An 18902-nucleotide genomic window follows, 5' to 3' on the forward strand; every position below is an offset into this window, starting at 1 on the left:
CGGGGCTCCGCGGGTCGGTCACAGCAGCGCGAGGCCGTGGCGGTAAAACATCAGCCCTTGAGAGACGGCAGCTCCTGCGGCATCAGCCCGAAGCCGCCCGGAGACACCGGCCAGTCCCCCGGGGACACGGGGGTCCCTCGCCGCGGGTTCAAGGGTCCAAGGGATTTAAAATAATAAAAATAAATACCCCGAACCAGCCCTTCGCCACCGCGCCGGAGACGTGGAGGGGTGTTTTCAACCAGGATTTATAAAGAAAGTTAAGAATCGATTTAAAAAATAAAATACCCTGGTTGAGGTTACAGTCACCGGCTGAGACCCGACAGGCTCGTCACGCCGGTGGGTGCGCTCTCGGTGTCAGGTCCCCTGCCCTTGCAGGGTGACGGAGGGACCCCGACATCATCTGTCCGCCGCCGCTCGTCCCGCACCGGCTGCTCGATGTCCCCAAAGGCCACCCCGAGGCAGGGGGGACGCACATCGGGCAGGCGGCCGTCCCCTCGCCATCCCCCTTTTTTTTTTTTTTTTGCTTAAATTTGTGGGGTTTGGGGTGGGTTTTTTTTTTTCCTCCCTTTAAATAAAAAATAAATCAAGCCACTTTCGCACAATCACCGCAGTCGCTCATCTCTGGCTCCGGCCGCGAAGGGACATCCCCCGGGACACACCAACGTCCTCCAGAAGCTCCACCATCACTCGGAAAGAACGGTGAAACCACAGGGTCCCCTCCGGAAAATGGTAATTCCTGGGAAAAAAGTAAATAAAAAGAGGCCCACGCTCCTCTCCCGGCTTCACCAAATTTCCCGGGGGATGCTTCAGCCCGGCCGGAGTCGAGCTGGTCAAAAAGGGGTCCCCGGCGTTGTCTTCTCGGGGGGAATTTGGGTGGTGGGAGGCGGCAGCGATTGCTCCAAAAAACCAACCAAGGTGACGATTTTGACAAAATAAGTTTATTTCGCTTCGCTTCGTTTCTGCCGAAACCTCACATTTTTCTTTTTTTTTTTCTTTTTGTTTTTTTTTTTTTGGCTGAAAAAAAAAAAAAACCAAAACCCAAAAAACCCCCCAAAACCAACCGAAAACGCAAAGAACCGCATCGTTTCGCCCTCTCCCGGGGGCGACCGAGGGGCCCTTTCGACCAGCTTGACTCCCCCACCTGGGCTGCGGGGCTGGGGGAGCCACTGCAGCCCCCCCCCCCCCAAAATATCCCCCCCCACTTCCGCATCCCCCCCATCCCCAGCCACGAATCGGCCCCCCTGAAACCGAGCCCTTAAGCCCCGCGAATCGGCCCCCCAAAACCGAGCCCTCTAGTTAACGCTCGCAGCTCTGAACGCCCGAGGTTTGTTTTTTTTTTTCTCAACCTTTTTCAATTTCTGTTTGCTCTTTTTTTTTTTTTTCCTTCTTCTTCTTCTTCTTTCCCGGTTTGTTTTGTTGTTTTTTTTTTTCTGTGTGTGTGTTTTGTTGTGTTGGTTTTTTTTTTTTTTTTAAATTAATTTATTTATAGATATATTTAAAAAAAGCAATAGTCCTTTGGTCCCTAAACTCTAAGGAATGATATGACTCTGAAACAAGTAATCCTATGTCCCTGTGCCAGTGACGAGCAGGGGGAAGCGCGTGTCCCGCCGCCCCGCTCCATGGGATATATATATATATATACTTATTTATATATATCTTCTATAAGTCCAACATCCTTTGATCCATTCTTTTTTTTTTCCCTTTCCCAACATGGGGAAAAAGAAAATCTTGCCGTTTTTCTTTTTTTTTTTTTTTTTTCTTTTTTTTCTTTTCCAAACAAGCATCCTCCAGGTGAAAGCGCCCGAGGCTGGTCCCATCCCACCGGCTTTGGTTTAAGAATCCGTTTGGAGCCTCTTTTCCTCGTTTCTCCTGGGAAATCGGTAGCAGCAAATGAGTGCTTTTAAAAAAAAAAAAACAAACCAAAAAAACCCCCAAAAAACCCCCACAAACACAAAGGTAGATCGTATCCCGGCTGCCCCGGGCCATCGTCCTTTCTCACGGCGAGGGATTCGGTGAGTCCCGGCGAACGGCCGGCAGCGAATCTCAGCCCCGGGGCCGCGTCGCTCTCCTCCTTCCTTTTCTTCCTCACTCTCTCGTTCCCGTTAAGTAACAAACAAGACCGGCTTGGGAAAAAAAAAAAAAAAATAATCGAAAAAGAAAAGCTACGACCAGAATGGTTCTCTTCTTCGCCATTTTCTCCATCGCTTCCTCTTCTTCTTCCTCCTCTTCTTCCTCCGGGATGCGTTGCAAAGAAAGAGAGTTACGGGTTTGGATACTGCACTTGGGGAAGGGGAAAGTCGTCAGACACCGCGGGACGCCCGACCTGCAAAATAGCGAAGGGGTCGTTAGCCTGAGTCCGGAGCGGGGGGGAAGGCCGGAGAGAGGGACCCAATCCCAAATTCGAACCCCACACGCAGGCAATCCTGGGCACAGAGCGCCCCGCGCGCGCCCCAGGGAATTTTTGGAGCAAACACGGCACCCGCGACGCTGTGGGGCGTGGCGGGGGGGTGCAGCAGGGCCGGCCCCCCCTAATTCCCCCCGCCCCGTACCTCTCCGCAGGGCCAGGTGAGCAGGGGTCAGTAGGGTCTGTTGGCATCTTTCGGCCGCTTTAGCTGGACTTTTAGCCTCTTCATGCCGATCTGGAAGCCGTTCATGGCCTGAATGGCTGCCTGAGCGCTCGTCGGATTGTCAAAACTGACGAAACCTGGGGGCGAGGGAGGGGGGTGGCAGAGGGTTTTGTCACCGTGAACATCACGGGTCGCCGCTTTACTTCAATCGAGGCGTGGAAATCCCGCGGGACGCTCCTTCGGGCGGCCTCAGGTGGAGCCCCAGGTTGGGGGGCTGGGAGAAGGGGGGGGGAACGGCGCAGCCTCGGGTTGCGGGGCACTTGGTGACGGGCGGCTTTGGGGACACCAAGGTCCGTGGGGACACTGGGGTAAGAGGGTCCACAGGGACACTGGAATGGTCTCTGGGGACACGAAGGTGATGGGATGTGTGGGGACACCGGGGTGACAGGGTCTGTGGGGACACCGGGGTGACAGGATTTGCGGGGTCGCCAAGGTGACGCAGGGACGCTGTGGTGACAGGCCTGCAGGCCAGAGCGCGCTGGTGGCAGCGGTGGCACTCAGCAGACGTGGCAGGGCCAAGCGGTGACCACCCCTCCCCGGCGTGAGCACGTGCACCGGGCTGAGGACACGGGGGACGGCGTAAGAGGGGACAGCGGCGCGGCACGTCCTTCTGTCCACGGTCTCTGGGGACACGAAGGTGACGTCTGTTGGCCCCAGGATGGACAGCCACCTTGCAGCTTCGGTCACCCATCGGTGCTGCCTGAGCCGGGACGTCGGGGAGAGCCGGAACCCCGAGCCGGGACGTCGGGGAGAGCCACACAGCGGGACTTACCAAAGCATTTACTCTGGTTGGTGGCACGGTCCACAAAGACTTTGGCAGAGATGACATTGCCGAAAGGCAAGAACATCTGCGTGAGCTCCGCGTCCCCGAACTCCTGGGGCAGGTGATAAATAAACAGGTTACAGCCTTCGGGACCTGGGTGACACACAAAGGACAGTGGCAAGTCAGCCGCGAGGCGGGGGTCACCCCAGGGTGGGGGGTGCCCCCCACAACCCCTCACCTTCTCGCTGCTGCTGCGGGATGATGGGCGCTTGCTGGGGAAAGGCTTGGCTGATGGGCGCGTAGGCGGTGGGATATGCTGCTGGAAGAGAGAAACGCGGAGCTGAGACCCCCGGCGCCCGCCGCAGCCCCAGGAAGGGCTGGGGACAGGAACGTCCCCCGCTGTCACCCTCTACGGAGGTGCCTCTCCTGCCCCGGCGCTGCTGGCTCTTGGCTTTCCCGCCCCTGCCGGTACGGGCACGGCCTCCCGGCACGCCAGGGACGCAGGACTGGCTCTCCCAGGAGGGATGCCGGTGGCAGCAGCAATACGGCCTCAAGGGTGAGGAAAGCCGGCACTTTTAGTTGAAAAAAACCCAACAATTGGGGGTCCAAAAGTTGATTTTCTGTTGAAAATCTGAAAATCGCTGTTAGTGCTCCCTAACTAAATGACTGCCAGGCTCGACGTACTTCCACAGGACGCTTTGACTCCCTTCTCTCCGCGTCCCATCTCCCTGGCCATCGGATTCGGCCGCGCGACAAACATCCGAGGATTTTTGATGTCGTGGTGCCTCCACGGCCGTCTGGACCAGTGGGCTGGCACGTCGGCAGAATCCAGCACGGAGCTGACTTTCCACCACCGCCCAAACCTCGCCAGCTCTCCCTCACGGAGTTATCTCAGCCCAGTGGGCATTAAAACTCATTTTCCTCCATCCAAAATTTGCACGGAGGGCCGTGCCGGGAGCGCACCCGTGTTGTTGAGGACGAGGGGACGACGCTCTGCATCAGCGTCACCCCCATCGCTGCCCCGGAGCTCCTGCTCGTCGCATTAATCTGTGCCCAAGCACGCTGCCCCAATCCTGCGGTTCGACCCCAAGGTGACGTTCACACCCCACCCCACCCCCACCCCCCCCCCCCCCCCAAAAAAAAAATAAGGTTGAGGAGCAAAGAGGGGAGAGAGGGAAGAAGTGCAAAGCAAAGTTTGAGACCTGCATAGTGCTGCATGCCTGCGTAGGCTTGCTGGAGGGGATCTGCCACCGTGGGGCTTTGAGCTGGGAAGAGAAAAGAAAGGAGAAGGAAGAGAGAATAAGCAAGAGAAACCCAGGGAGGAGCGGCTCCCGCGGGAGAGGGCTCTCGGCCGAGCACCGGCGCGGCGCGGCGGAGCTGCTCCCTGCCATTTCGTAGGAGCCGAGAGCATCGCCGCGCTCGCAAAGGCGGGAGGGATTTCGGTGGGGATCGGTTGCGCGGCTGGTTCATCCCGGCTGGAGCGTCCCCGGGAGCCCGCGCCTGAGCCGAGCGCACGTCGGCAGCCCCGGGGGAAGGCGGCGGAGCGCTCCCCCCGACAGGCTGCGAGGAGGGTTACCTGGGTAGGGGTGGATGCCGTTGGTGTAGATGGTCTCCGAGGCAGGTTGTCCGTTGGTCTGCGGCGGCAGCGGGCTGAAGCCGTTCACCCCGATCGGCGTGGCGATGCTGGGCACGGGCGCCGTGCTGATGCCGGGAGGGGTGCTCGTACCTGGCGGGGACGGAGGCGTCAGCGCCGACAGGATGTCAAGCAGGACGGGGGACAAACAGAGCGGGAGGGGGTTGTACCTGAAGAGGGGGTTAGGGGGGCGGCCACCAGCCCGCTGACGTTGAAGGCGGCCATTTGCTGCATCTGGGCGGCGGCGATGGCGGCCATGGGGTTCAGGCAGGTCCCCTGCGCGGCCGCCATCAGGGCCGCCTGCTGCTGCATGATCTTAAGGAAAGAAAGGGGGGAAAAAGGGGAAAGCGAGAGGCAGAGAGAAAGGGGGGAACAGGAGAGGATAAATTAGCATCCCCCCGCTTTGCACCCGCGCACGGGGGCTCGGAAGGATAAATGCCGCCCGCTGCCGGACCCGGGGACTGAGGAGGTCTAGGTGACGCTAAAAAAGGTGAGGTATGGGACCGCTGCGCCGTGCCACCCTCACCTGGGGGGGCGTGAAGCCCTCTGTTGTCTCCCCAAATAGGGATCACCAACCCTGATGGGCGTCCACATCCCCCGGTACAACCCCTCACGGGCAAAACCGACCCCCCAGAACAGCAGGGCTCCCCAAAAACCCCCAGGTCCGGGCGGGCGCCAGCTCCTACCGCTTGCGTATAGGCCCCGTAGGCGCCGAACTGGATGGTCATGGGGTTGAAGATGCCCAGCTGCCCCGCCATCTGATGCATCCGCCGCAGGGTCCTCTCCTTATCCGTGTCCGCAAACTTCACCACCAGGCTGGACGAGGCGCCCTGAGACGAGGAGGGGCAAGATGGGGTTAATGGTGGGGTCCCAGCTGTGCCTCCCCCGCCCCACCCCACCCCCCAAAAAATGTCTCTCCGCGTCGAGGAGGGCCTCGTCGGCTCGCAGCGGCCGCAGCATCCTCAGCCCTGGGGAGGCTGCCCGGCTTGGCAGCAGCAACCAGCGATCGATGCGAGGTTTAATTATAGCCCGCTTTTCTCCCCGGCGGCAGCTCCCTGACCTCTGTTTCCCTTCCCCCCCCCCCCCCCAATCTCGTTCACAATTTTGACCTTCGGCATTAATTAAACAGCCCCTTTCTCCAGCGTGGAGGGAATTAGCCCCATGTACCCACCCCCGGGGCTCAGCGCCCAGGCAGGGATGAACTTCGGGGTGATCCAGCCAACAAATTGCCGGTCCATGGGATTTTGATCCAATTAGATAGAGGATCAAATTAGCCGGTGATTGGATTACGCAGGCAGCATGGGGTCGAACGGGGCGAGGCGAGAGCCTGGCGCTTACCGGCATGGTTTGGCTGCCGTGCAGGCTGTTGATGGCAGCCTGCGCCTCGGCGTGGCTGCCGTATTTCACAAAGGCACAACCTAAGGGCAGAGAGAGGACACGGGAGAGGTTGGATTCGGCCACTGCGGGAATCGGCGCTGCCCGGCCGGCAGCTCCCACCCTCTGTGGGTCCCGGCGCCGCACGGGGTGCTCGCCCGGCTCCCCAAAGCCCACCTTTGCTGGCTCCGTCGGGCCCTCGGAGGATGGTGCACTCCTCGATCTGACCGAAGGGCTCAAAGAGGCGCCGGACGTCGTCCTCGCTCTGCTGCTTCCCCAGCATGCCCACGAAGAGCTTCCTGTCTTCTAAAAAGAAAACCAAACCCGTCGGAGAGCGGGACGTCACTCACCGTCCTGTTCCCTCATCCCCGGTTTGCAAACGGCGGGCGGAGGGGAAAGAGCCGGGTAACACCGGAGCCTGGGGAGAGGGCGATGCCGATCCGGCGGCGAAGATGCGGGGTTTATCACCTCCATCCTACAAAACGCTCGGAGCGGGAAAACCTCTCCTGCAGGGAAATTGCTGAGGGGTGAAGCCAGGAAGAGCCGGCTCTCGCTTCAAGGACCGGAGCCGGTTTCCTCGGCACCGATATGCGGGATGCGGCTGGGAAACAAAGAGAACCCGCAAAACCAGCGGCGATTGCCTTCGTATGATTGACTCGCAGAATAACCCGCAGCCTCCAGCCGTGCCCGGGGGACATAAATAACCCAAACACGAGAGAAGGGAGAGTAAATAATGAGAATTTCATGATTATTACCAGCATCTGTCTTGCGCGGCCGCGCGCTCCCGCCGCGCGCTAATGGCATTTGACAAAGAAAATAAGGTGCCCTGTCAAGAGCGTTGCCGGGGAAATAAATAAATAATGGCAGGAGACGATTAATGCTCTGTCCGTTAAGGTACCGGGAAAATTAGTTAAGGGAATAGGGCTCGTGCGTTGTCTAGTTAAACATAAACCATCTCCCGGCGAAGGCGGGCAGGGGGGAACGGGTTCGGCGGCCGAGCGTCGCCTCCTGGGTGAGGGGGCCGGAGCTGGGTGCCCGAGCTCGCCCATCAGTTTTTAATCCTTCACCAATTACGCTCACTAAGCGGGTAATTTATTTGCTGGGTCCCTCCGGGACGTCGCGTCGTGTGTAATGCCGTGTTTTGAATAGGGGGATAATCTACCCCGGCCGCAAGCATCCCGCGTGTCCGAGCGTGCCTACACACGCACCCAGCGTTTGCTCGTGGCACCGGGAACGTCGGGGAGGGGGCGGGTTTCCATCCAATTCCTGTAATTTTGCCCAAATTAGCGACTCGGCCTGGAAAACGCCGCAGCCCTGTGAGCTGCAAACGCCCGCGAAGAATTTGGGGTAGGATGGCAGTTTCTGTTCGAGAGGGGCTCGGGTTATGTGCAAATGACTTCTGCACCCCGACTCTGCCGGGGTCCCCACAGGCAGCTCCGGGCAGGTAATTAGGTTGTTTCATAGACGAAGACGCTGTCAGAGAGCGGCTGGCTGGCGCTCTGCCCAGCATGACGTCAGGATGCTCACGGTATGACATCAGGATGTTCTTGGCATGACATCAGGATGTTCCCCCCCCCCACACAGTTCGCCGGGCAAGGGAGAACCGAGATCGCGTTTGCTCTGCGCTCCGGGTTTGGATGCCACCGGCAACGGCAGCTCCTTTCGCGGGTTTCTCCGCAAACAAACCTCGCCGCGGCAGCCCCCGCGACGTCACCCTGTCCTCCGTCACCGCCCCCCCCCCCAAAATGGCTCTGCGCCCCCCCTGCCCACGCAGGGCAGCCGGGGAAAGTGGGGGGACCTACCTCCTCGGCCCTCGCTGTCGGCCGGCTTCACCTGGATGGGGCGGTTCATCTGTAAGACACAAGCGGGAGCGGGCGGTCAGTGGCGGTGCCGTGCCCTCTCCGAACCCTTTTCCATGGGGAATGGCGGGATTTGGCCCCAGCCTGGAGCAGGGAACTGCAAGAACAGAGCCGCGGCTCACGGCCACGCTGAACCTGGGGTGCCGCGGGCGGGAAGGCGACGCTACAGCCCCGGGGACGGGTACCCGGTGCCGCAGGCGCCCGCCGGGCCGCCGGTGCCAGCTTTGGCCGCCTGCCCGCTTTCCTCGACTGCAAAGGACTGCAGAGGCGGCGGCACCCGGCCGCCCCCGGCCCCTCGGGCAGCACCGATCGGGCTCTCCTTTGCCCGATTCTCACCAAATTTCGGCCTCCTGCCGCGCGTCGCCGCCGTGCGTACCCGCGAGCGTGACACGCGCGTGCGGCAGGACGTGCCGGGCCGGCGCGCACGTCCCTGGCCCGCTGCCCCGCGGTGCCATTTCTCCTCCTCTCTCCCCCTCCTTTTTCCCCTCTTTTAGCCGAAAAATGCTACAATTACGGCCGTTTCCACGGCAACAAGCGTGCTTCCCCCGCGATGCTGCGGAGCCCAAGCCATGTGCTCGATGGGGTCGTCACGGCAACGGCGGGATGTCACGCATGACGGGGCGGGTGTGCGGCGCACACGAACACAGCCCCGGCGCGCACAGGGACAGCCGCGCACACGCGTGCCTCTGTCGCGCCCACGCGGGTCCGTACCCCCACCTCGGAGGTTCCACTTGCGCACCCCTGGAGGGGGGTCCCCAAATTTAGGGGCTGAGTGGGGACAGTGCCAACCCCCCCCCCCCCCCCGCCCCCCAACCCCGGCTGAGGAAGAGGGTGGTTAAGGAAGAAGAGGAAGGGAGGTTTCCACAGCAACCGCCTCGTCTCCAGGGAAACGCGGGGAGAAATGTCAGCGCGGAGCCGGGGATGCTCCAGGGAGGGGACCGAGCCCCCAGGAGCCCGCGGCGGGGGGGGGGGGGGCGACACACGACACAGGGCCACCTGGCTGCCCTCGCGTCACCCATCGTGTCACCGGGGTGACATCCACCCCAACCCCTGCACCGGGGCAGGATCCGGCTCACCCCAAACCCCGGAGGCTGTGACAGCACAGAGACCCACGGGACCAACACCCCCATAACCCTGCCATGCCCAGGAGGAAGGAACCCCATTTTTTTTTTTTTTTTTTGGAGGGGGGGGACACACACACTGCCCCCCCTCCACCGACCCACCAGTTTACCAGCGCAATGGCCTTTGATGGAATAAATTTCCCGTGCCCGCTGCTGTATGCTTAATGTAATAAACCCGGCGAGTATGATTTAGAATAACATTTACGGAGCCGCAGAGTGTCATTTTGATGTGTCTCCCGTCTCCGCTCGCCGGTTATTAAACTGTATTGATTCTCCGGGAGCGGCTGATGTTTATAAATGTCAGGCCTCGGGGACCGGCTAACCTACCCCAGGGCTGCCGCACCGCGCCGGGGAGAAACCGCCCTGGCCTGCGGACACCCCTGAAGGGGGGTTTTGGCACCCCCGGCGTCAACCGGTGCCCACCCTGGGGTGGTCAGTGCCCCCCTCCGGCCCTGCACCGGCTCCTGTGGCACCCAGACGTCCCCCTGCGCCCACCTGTCCGTCTGTCCCCGCAGCACCGTGCCCCCGCGCCCACGCTGTCGCCCAGTCACCCACCGCTGCCCAACAGCCCTCCATCCATCCCCCGACACCCAAACAACCAGCCAGCCATCTTCCCCCGCTCCTCACACCCATCCGTCCACCTCCCAACACTCATCCATCCACCCATCCCTGACACCCACACAATCACCCATACACCCATCTCCCCCCAAGATTCACCCATCCATCCCTCAACACCCATCCCCATAACACCCAGCCATCCCCCAACACCCAGCCATCCCCCATCTCCCTACCACCCACCTTTCCACCCCCGTAGCACCCACACATCCACCCATCCGTCCCCCAACTCCCCCTCATCTCCCCCCCATCCTCACACCCCCCCAAAGTCACAGGAGACCCTGTCTGGGGTGTCCCAGCACCCACCAGTCACCGTCACCCCACAGAGTCCCAGCTACGGCACCCCATGGCCAAACCACCCGTGTGCTACAGCCCCAGGGGGTCACCGCCGGTTGCTAAAACACCTCCTGACCGCTCGGGGACTGTCCTCTACCCAAATTCAGAGCCCCCCAACGGATTGGGCACCGGGGAGAGCCAGCCCACGGTGAGTCACAGCCGGGAGACCTGCCATGTGGGACAGGGTCACTTCTGGACCTCACTCCTTCCTCGCTGTCACCCTCCTCCTCCTCGCACCCAACAGGCGGAGGCATCCGGCAGGCTGCCGTGCATCCGAATGAGCCGAGACAGAGGCGCCGGGTGACATTGGAGCGGTGGGCGCCCACGGGAGCCTGGTGCCCGCATCACCCCAGGGGTCCCCAGGCAGCCAACACCCGGTACGGGGAGACAGGCGCTTGGGTACAGGCGGCCACCCATCATGGGAACACCCCGCCAGAGCCCTGCGGGTGAACTCACAGCAAGGGGACACAGCTGGCCTGGGGACAGTCACACCACCGCACAACCCTGCACAGGCACACGACCATCCTAGCGCCCCCCCCCCCCCGCACAACCACGCATCCCCTACAGCCGCCCTCCCGCTCCCGCACACCCCTATGCACAAGCACAGAGCCGCACACAGCATCCCCCGTGCACATCCGCCCACGCACAGCCGCACGCTCGCCTCAGCACCCCCCCCCGGCACAACCGTACACCTACACAGCCGTGCGCCTGTACCCACGCAGCCCCACGCACAACCGTACATCCATCCTAGCGTGACTGCACGCCCACGTGCAGCCGCGCACCCGCCCCGACCCAGCCTCGTGTACACCCGCACCCAACACCCCTACATCCGCACAACCTGAGCCCGGAGTCCTCATGAGCACCCACCCACCCACGGCCGCACACCCACACGACACCCACAGCACCCTCCCCGCAGCTGGGGACCCTGCGCAACCACAGAAACACCCCCCAGGGTGCACAGCCGGCACCACCGCCCGTGCCAGGCAGGGACACAACACCCCCCCTTGCTTCAGTTTCCCGGCTGTGGGACCCGCAGTGGGACCCCCGACAGCCCTCTGCGGACACACGGACACCCCCAGCAGCACCCACACCCCATCCCCCCCACCACCCACACACACCTGAGACCCGCGCACACCCGGCCAGCCACCCCCCCACCCCAACTGGGGACCCACAACGTGGGAGCCCGCGCAACACCCATATGCACCCACGCACCCTCTGCTCCCTGCTTACACCCAGTGTGCGTGCACACACATGTGCACACGCTTACACACCCACCGCTGCCACACCCCAGGCCCACGTACACCCACACCCCATCACCGTGCGCACAATCGCTGGGCGCACAGACACCCTTAGCACCTGCTTACACACACGCAGAGCCCCCGACACTCTTGCACACCCACAACTGCTCCCCACCAACACCCACTTGTGCATACCCTGGGGCAAAACCCCTGCCAACACACACGCTCACCCTTGCACCATGGGCGGGTGCAACACCCCTCCGAGCGCATCCCCTTGCACACCTGCAGCCACACAAACACCAACACCCACACACGAATCCAGGGTGGAAAAAAAAATACACCCTCCAGGCAACACACAAACACACAAACCCGCCCGTGGGTGCAGATACACCCTCTTCACCTCCACAGGCACGCACACGCTCCATCCCTGCCTGCAAATACACCCCGCTCACCGCCACCCCCACCGCCACACACCATCCCTGGGTGCAGGTACACCCTCCTCGTCAACAGACACACACTCGCAACCCCCAGCCCCGCGTGCAAATACACCCTCGTCACCAACAACCGCCCTGCCAACACACGCGCCCCGTCCCTGGGTGCAGGTACACCCCTCCTCACCCACACCCCCACTCACACACCCCATCCCTAGGTGCAGGTACACCCTCCTCACCCACACCCCCACTCACACACCCCATCCCTGGGTGCAGGTACACCCTCTCCTCACCAACACCCCCACTCACACACCCCATCCCTGGGTGCAGGTACACCCTCTCCTCACCAACACCCCCACTCACACACAACACCCCTGCGTGCGAATACCCCCAGCTCACCAACACCCCCCCATCCCCATCCGCACCCCTGGGTGCAGCTACACCCACCTCACCACCCCAGGCACGCGCACACAACACCCCTGCGTGCAAATACCCCCTGCTCACCGCCACCCCCCTGCCAGCACCCCGCCCCATCCCTGGGAGCAGCTACACCCCCCTCCCCATCACCCTGCCCCCCATTCCCGCATGCAAACAGCACCCAGGGGTGCAGACCCCCCCGCAGGGTAACACCCCCCCCCCACACACACACTCCGAAGCACCCCGCGGGTGCCGATGCCCCAGCACACGCAGAGGCTCCGAGCCGAGCCGAGCCGAGCCGAGCCGGCGGCAGACAAAGGCGGGGCCCTACCTCGATGCAGAGGATCTTGGACCCGGCGGGCACCCACAGCACGGGCGGCCGCGGCCCGGGCGCCGGCACCTGCGGCAGCTGCATGGCCCGGCCCGGCCCGGCCCGGCTTGGCTCGGCTCGGCTCGGGCCGGCCCGACCCGGCTCCACCCGAGGCGGTTCGGCTCGGCCCGGCCCGATTCGGCTCGGCTCGGCTCGCGCAGCGGCGCGCGGGAGGCGGGGCAGGAGGAGGGGCGGCCGCAGCCCCGCCGAGCCGGGCCGAGCCGAGCCGGGCCGAGCCGAGCCGAGGGGAGGGGCTTGCGATGGGGACACGCCCCCTCCGCCGCCTGGACACGCCCCCGCGCCGGGCTGGGGGCGGGGCCTGGCCGGGGTAGGGGGGACCCGGGGGAGCGGGTGTGAGCACAGGCACGGGGGCTGTGCACAAGCACGGAGGGGTGTGCACAGCTATGGGGGGGCGCACAGCTACAGGGGGTGCGCACAGGTACGGGGGGGGTGTACAAGCACACGCGGGTGTGCACAAGCAGAGAGGGGTGTGCTGAGGCACACAGGACTGTGCACAGGCACACAGGGGTCTGTATACAAGCACACGCGGGTGTGCACAAGCACAGAGGGGTGTGCACAGGCACAGGGGAGGGTGTACAAGCTCACAGGGGTTTGCACAGGCACACGCTTGTAAGCACAAGCATAGAGGGGTGTGCACAGGGGGCTGTGCACAGGCACGCAGGGGTGTACGCACAAGCACAAAGGGGTGTGCACAGCTACGGGGGGTGTGCACAAGCACAGGGGCGTGTTCTTAGGCACAGACAGGTGAGCACGCGGAGCTGTGAGCACACACAGACGCAGCTGTGCACCCAGGTGGATGCACACCTACACACCCACGCACCACTGCGTGCCTGCACACCTGCATACAAGCGTGTGCTCACACACACACCCGCTCGCCCCGTGCCGGGGTGCAGGGTTAGAAGTGAGCAGCTACAGCAGTCGTACACCTTGCACACGCACGTGTACACACGTGTGCGTGTGATGAGAAGGGGATACAGGCAAGCCCGTGCCTTGCACGCCAGGCCTGACCCCCGCACCTCCTTCAGGCTGCCAAAGCGGGCTGTTAACTCTTAAACCTACTGATGCACAGCACCACCGGCGAGAGCGCGGCTCAGGAAGCCGCGTCCCCGCGAACCTCGTCCCCCTCCACCAGCTCTGCGCGCCCAAGGCAGGGATTGATATTCACGGGCCCCGGCGCTTTCCCCAGCCAACCGGCGGCCCTATTGATTTTTATTTAGGCGAATAATTAAATATTTATTTTCACTTTGTTAAGCTCGGGAGGTCGGAGCCCACAGAAAGCACAACAGCACGCGGGCAGCAGGAAAAATCAATGCCTCGGTTTGCGGCCACTGGAGCGGCTTCTGTGCCCGCGCCCGGGGTAGGTGTCACCGTGTGTCCCCCCACCAGCTCACCCTGACCCCCCCCCGCCTCCCCCGGTGTCACTTACCCCCGGCAGCGTCTTCTGCTCGTGCAGGGCGCTCTGCGCCTTCAGGGCCGAGTCGCGGGCGCAGTAGGTGAGGAAGGCACAGCCTGCGGAGACGGGGAGATGGGGTCAGTGTCCGGCCCGGCATTACTGCAAAGCCCCGGGCACACGGAGAGACGGCAGCGCGGCTAATACGGAGTTGGGGTGTCTCGGCACCCTGGCACCCAGAACCCCAGCACCCTGGTACCCTGGCACTCAAAACCCTGCCACCCTGGCATCCAGCACCCTGGCACCCCGGCATTCTGCCATCCAGCACCCCGGCACCCTGACATCCAGCACACCAGCACCCTGACATCCTGGCACCCTGGTACCCTGGCACCCGAACATCCAGCACCCTGGCATTCTGACGTCCAGCACCATGGCACCCCGGCACCCCGGTACCCTGGCACTCAACACCCTGGCACCCTGGCATCTGGTACCCTGGCACCGTGGCATCCAGCACCCCAGCACCCCGACACTCTGAGATCCAGCACCATGGCACCCTGGCATCCTGGCACCCAGCATCCTAGCACCCAGCACCCTGGTACCCGGACATCCAGCACCCTGGCACTCTGATATCCAGCACCCTGGTACCCAGCAGTCTGGCACCTCAGCACCCTAGCATCCAAGACCCTGGCACCCTGACAACCAGTACACCAGCACCCTGGCACCCAGCACCCCTGCACCCTGGCACTCTGACATCCAGCATCCTGGCACCCCGCTATCCTGGCATCCAGCACCGTGACACCCTGGCACCCAGCACCCTGGCACCCTGCCATCCTGGCACCCAGCACCCTGGCATCCTGGTACCCTGGCACCCAGCACCCTGGCACCCAGCTGGGCACAGCCACCAGCAGGGCCAGAACTCAGCCCCAGAACAGGGTGGGAGATCGTGACACAAAAGAGATGGAGCAGCGGGATGAAGGAAGGAGCAAGGCAAAAGCAGGCAGTGAGTCTGGCAGCGCACGGGCAATGGCGCTCCGGCCCCAGGCTCCGGGGAAAGCCGAAGCCCTCCAGGAAGCGGATCGCCAGGCGTCGAGGCCACGTATTCCAGCTTGCCGCCATGTTTCTCCCGACCCGAAGCATCCTCCTCGGGATGGGACTCATGTGGCGAAGGCTCTCCGGCTCCTCCGACATCGCGGTGCTTCGGGAATCGGGAATACGCCTGGGGCGAGGTTTTCCCACGCTGACTCACGCTGCCGAGCTGCTCGCTCGCCTGGAGCTGGCTACGACGAGCGAGCCCCGGGGACGGGGTCCGGTCCTCTCCCTTCCGTCTCTCCCATTCCCGCGGGAGCATCCCGGGTCCCCGTGCCGCCGCCGCATCGCTCCCTCCCCGAGGGCTCCCCCCCCAATTTGCTGGGGTCACATCCAAAAGCGTCTGAAAGTGATATTAAAACAGCAGCAAAACAGTTTCCCTTCAACAAAGTAAATATTTAATGAATAAAATTGACATTGATGCATTTTTAATATTGGCACAATTAAATCCGCCAGCTGATTAAGTATTAATAACTCTTAATAAGTACAATCAGCGTGCCTGGGAGGAGAGGGAGCGCGGCAGCGGGGCGGGGGGACGCCGAGGGATGGGGTCCCTCACCCGCCTCGGGGTGTTGGGGACATCTGCCCTCGCGGGGAGCAAGGAGAGATCTCCCTCGGTTAAATATTATCCCGCTGCGGGTGGAAAGGGGAGGTCAGCACAGCGGCTCGCGTCAGTCTCGGTGCCATTTCCAGTGTTTACCATCCGTAATCAAGTTGGCTTCCTCCTCTCTGCTCTTTTTCCCCCCCTTTTTTTCCCCCTTTTCCCCTGCAGGCAACAATGTGGATGGTGCCTCGGCGTTCCAGAGACGTTTGGAGGTCTGGAGCCGGAGCGATCCCGCTCCGGAGGGTCACCGGGAGGAAGGATGCTGTTCAAATTAGAGGAGCGTCCGCAATGAAATCACGCGTCTGGGCCGCAGCAGTTGAAGCCTGCGCTGGAGGAAGCGCCGAGGGGGCCCGGCAAGGTGCGAATCCCATTGTTCGGGGCACGCAAGCAGCTTCGGAGGCGCGTGGAGACATTTCGAAAGCCGTGGTGCTCTGAACGAAGGAGTCCGGGCGGCACCCCACAGCCAAAGGGCACCGACATGGCGACATCCGCAAGCACCAAGTTTCGGCTTCCCAGAAAGACCCAGCGACGCGGGCGCTGCCCGTGGCACAGGGGTTTGGTGACAGCACACAGAAGAGCGCAAGATCCTGCCCGGGTGACCCCCGGGGTGCCTTGACCTTTCTCCAGCACCACGGACCCCCAGCTCACTGGGGGGGGTTCCGTAAAGACCTGGGCGGTGCACGTGTGTGCCCCTTGGTGCAACACTGCTTGGGGTGCTGGGTGCTCTGCGCCCTGCGCCGGAATGCCAACCAGGCCAGCAGCGACCCCGGTCTTGCCGGATCACAGAGGCCTGGGGCACAGCGCAGGCAGGGAGCAGGGAGATGGGTGCCCCCATCCGCAGTGGGTGCCTGTATCCCACCCAGGTGGGTGCCTCCATTCCAGGGGTGCTCCAACTCCAGGGGTGCTCAAAACTCATGTGGATGCCCCGATGCCAGATGGGTGCCCCCAAGCCAAGCGGGTGCCCTAAACACTGCTGGGGTGCTCCCAAGCCAGACAGCAGCTCCCAACCCCAGGTTGGTGCCCCCACCTCAGGTGGGTGTCTCCATCCCAGGGGTATGTCCATCTTCAACCAGTACCTCCGCCTCAGGGGTACCCCAATCTTAGGGGTGCCCCACCTTAGATGTAGCCCATCTCAGGTGTACCCCACTTCAGGGGTGCTCCATACCAGGATGCCCCATAACGAGGTGCCCCCACATCAGAGGTGCCTCATACCAGTGTGACCCATCCCAGGGTGACCCATACTGGGGTGCCTCCACCTCAGGGGTGCCCCATATTGGGGTGTCCCATACCAGGGTACCTCCACCTCAGGGGTACCCTGTACCAGAGTGTCCCACCTCAAGGGTGCCCCCAGCTCAGGGGTACCTTCACATCAGGGGTATCCCCACCTCAGGGGTGTCCCAGTATGGGCTATCTCCAGATTAAGGGTATCTCCACCTCAGGGGTATCTCAACTCAGAGGTGCCCCACATTTGGGTGCCCCACCTCAGGGTATCCCATCTCAGGGGTAACTCCATCTCAGGGGTGCCCCCACCTCAGGGGTGCTCCATACTAGGGTGCCCTACTTCATGGGTACCTCCAGATCAGGGATGTCCCACCTCAGGGGTATCTCCCTACCTCAGGGGTGCCCCATACTTGGGTGCCCCACCTCAGGGTGTCCCACCTCAGGGGTACTTCATCTCTGGGGTGCCTCACCTCAGGGGTGCCCCATACTTGGGTGCCCCACCTCAGGGTGTCCCACCTCAGGAGTACCACTACCTGAGGGCGCTCCACCTCAGGGTGCCCCACCTCAGGGGTACCTCACCACCTCAGGGGTGCCCCATACTTGGGTGCCCCACCTCAGGGTGTCCCACCTCAGGGGTACCTCATCTCCGGGGTACCTCGCCACCTCAGAGGTGCCCCATACTTGGGTGCCCCACCTCAGGGGTACCACTACCTCAGAGCACTCCACCTCAGGGTGTCCAACCTCAGGGGTACCTCACCACCTCAGGGGTGCCCCATACTTGGGTGCCCCACCTCAGGGTGTCCCACCTCAGGGGTACCTCATCTCCGGGGTACCTCGCCACCTCAGAGGTGCCCCATACTTGGGTGCCCCACCTCAGGGGTACCACTACCTCAGAGCACTCCACCTCAGGGTGTCCAACCTCAGGGGTACCTCACCACCTCAGGGGTGCCCCATACTTGGGTGCCCCACCTCAGGGTGTCCCACCTCAGGGGTACCTCATCTCCGGGGTACCTCGCCACCTCAGAGGTGCCCCATACTTGGGTGCCCCACCTCAGGGGTACCACTACCTCAGAGCACTCCACCTCAGGGTGTCCAACCTCAGGGGTACCTCACCACCTCAGGGATGCCCCATACTTGGGTGCCCCACCTCAGGGTGTCCCACCTCAGGACGCCCCGCCTGTTCGCGCCCCGCCGGCGGGTGCGGAGCCCCCCCATACCTTTGTGCATGCCGGTGAAGCGATCCTTGAGGACGGTGAGCTCGTAGATGCGGCCGAACTCCTCGAAGAGCGGCTTGAGGTCGCTCTCCTCCAGGTTACGCGGGATCTGCCCCACGAAGAGCTTGATGGCGTCGTGATCCTTCATGGCGATGGCGCCGGGCGGGCGGCTCAGCCCGTTCACCCGGCCGCTGTTCGCGGTGCTGAACGCCGCCCCCGCCTCCGCCGCCGCCGCTGCCGCCACGCCGCTGCCCGCCGCGGCCATGGCCCCGCTCCGCCGCCGCCGCCGCCGCTGCGGGAGGCGCCCGCCGCCCCGCCCCGCCCCGCCCCGTTCGGCTCCGTTCGGCACCGATCGGAACCGTTCGGAACCGCTCGGCTCGGCCCGGGCCTCTCCGCTCACACACACTGCCCCCCCCCCACCCCAACCTCCCCCCCCCTCCCAACTCCCCACCCCACCCGCGCGGCCGCCAGCGGGCTGGTGACGTCAGCCTGCTGGCCCCGGCGAGACGCAAGGTATTAGCATAATGAGGGAGCGTCGGCCAATCAGGAGGGGAGGCGGGCAGAGGCGCGGGGTACCCCGGC

General features: G+C 63.0%; 1 protein-coding gene across 7 annotated transcripts; it reads right to left on the reverse strand.

The window, feature by feature from the left end:
• Positions 1-1207: 1207 nt before the first annotated feature.
• CELF6 (CUGBP Elav-like family member 6) lies at positions 1208-18621 on the reverse strand. Of its 7 annotated transcripts, none has more exons than XM_054837176.1 (13): positions 18324-18621; positions 14232-14314; positions 8200-8248; positions 6575-6703; positions 6362-6441; positions 5710-5853; positions 5194-5329; positions 4967-5116; positions 4593-4655; positions 3629-3709; positions 3400-3543; positions 2550-2704; positions 1208-2323 (listed from the first exon to the last, which is right to left on the reverse strand). In XM_054837176.1, the coding sequence occupies exons 1-12, from the start codon at positions 18583-18585 to the stop codon at positions 2577-2579; spliced, it is 1449 nt and encodes a 482-aa protein (XP_054693151.1). In that variant the 5' UTR covers positions 18586-18621; the 3' UTR covers positions 1208-2323; positions 2550-2576. The 7 variants fall into 7 exon arrangements, with proteins under 7 accessions (XP_054693151.1, XP_054693152.1, XP_054693149.1 ...); XM_054837174.1 differs by having other exon boundaries at positions 1210-2323; positions 5194-5338; positions 6575-6700; XM_054837175.1 differs by having other exon boundaries at positions 1210-2323; positions 3629-3706; positions 5194-5338.
• Positions 18622-18902: the final 281 nt, after the last annotated feature.

This window comes from Grus americana, chromosome 10, assembly GCF_028858705.1.
Source record: "Grus americana isolate bGruAme1 chromosome 10, bGruAme1.mat, whole genome shotgun sequence".
NCBI classification, from domain to species: domain Eukaryota; kingdom Metazoa; phylum Chordata; class Aves; order Gruiformes; family Gruidae; genus Grus; species Grus americana.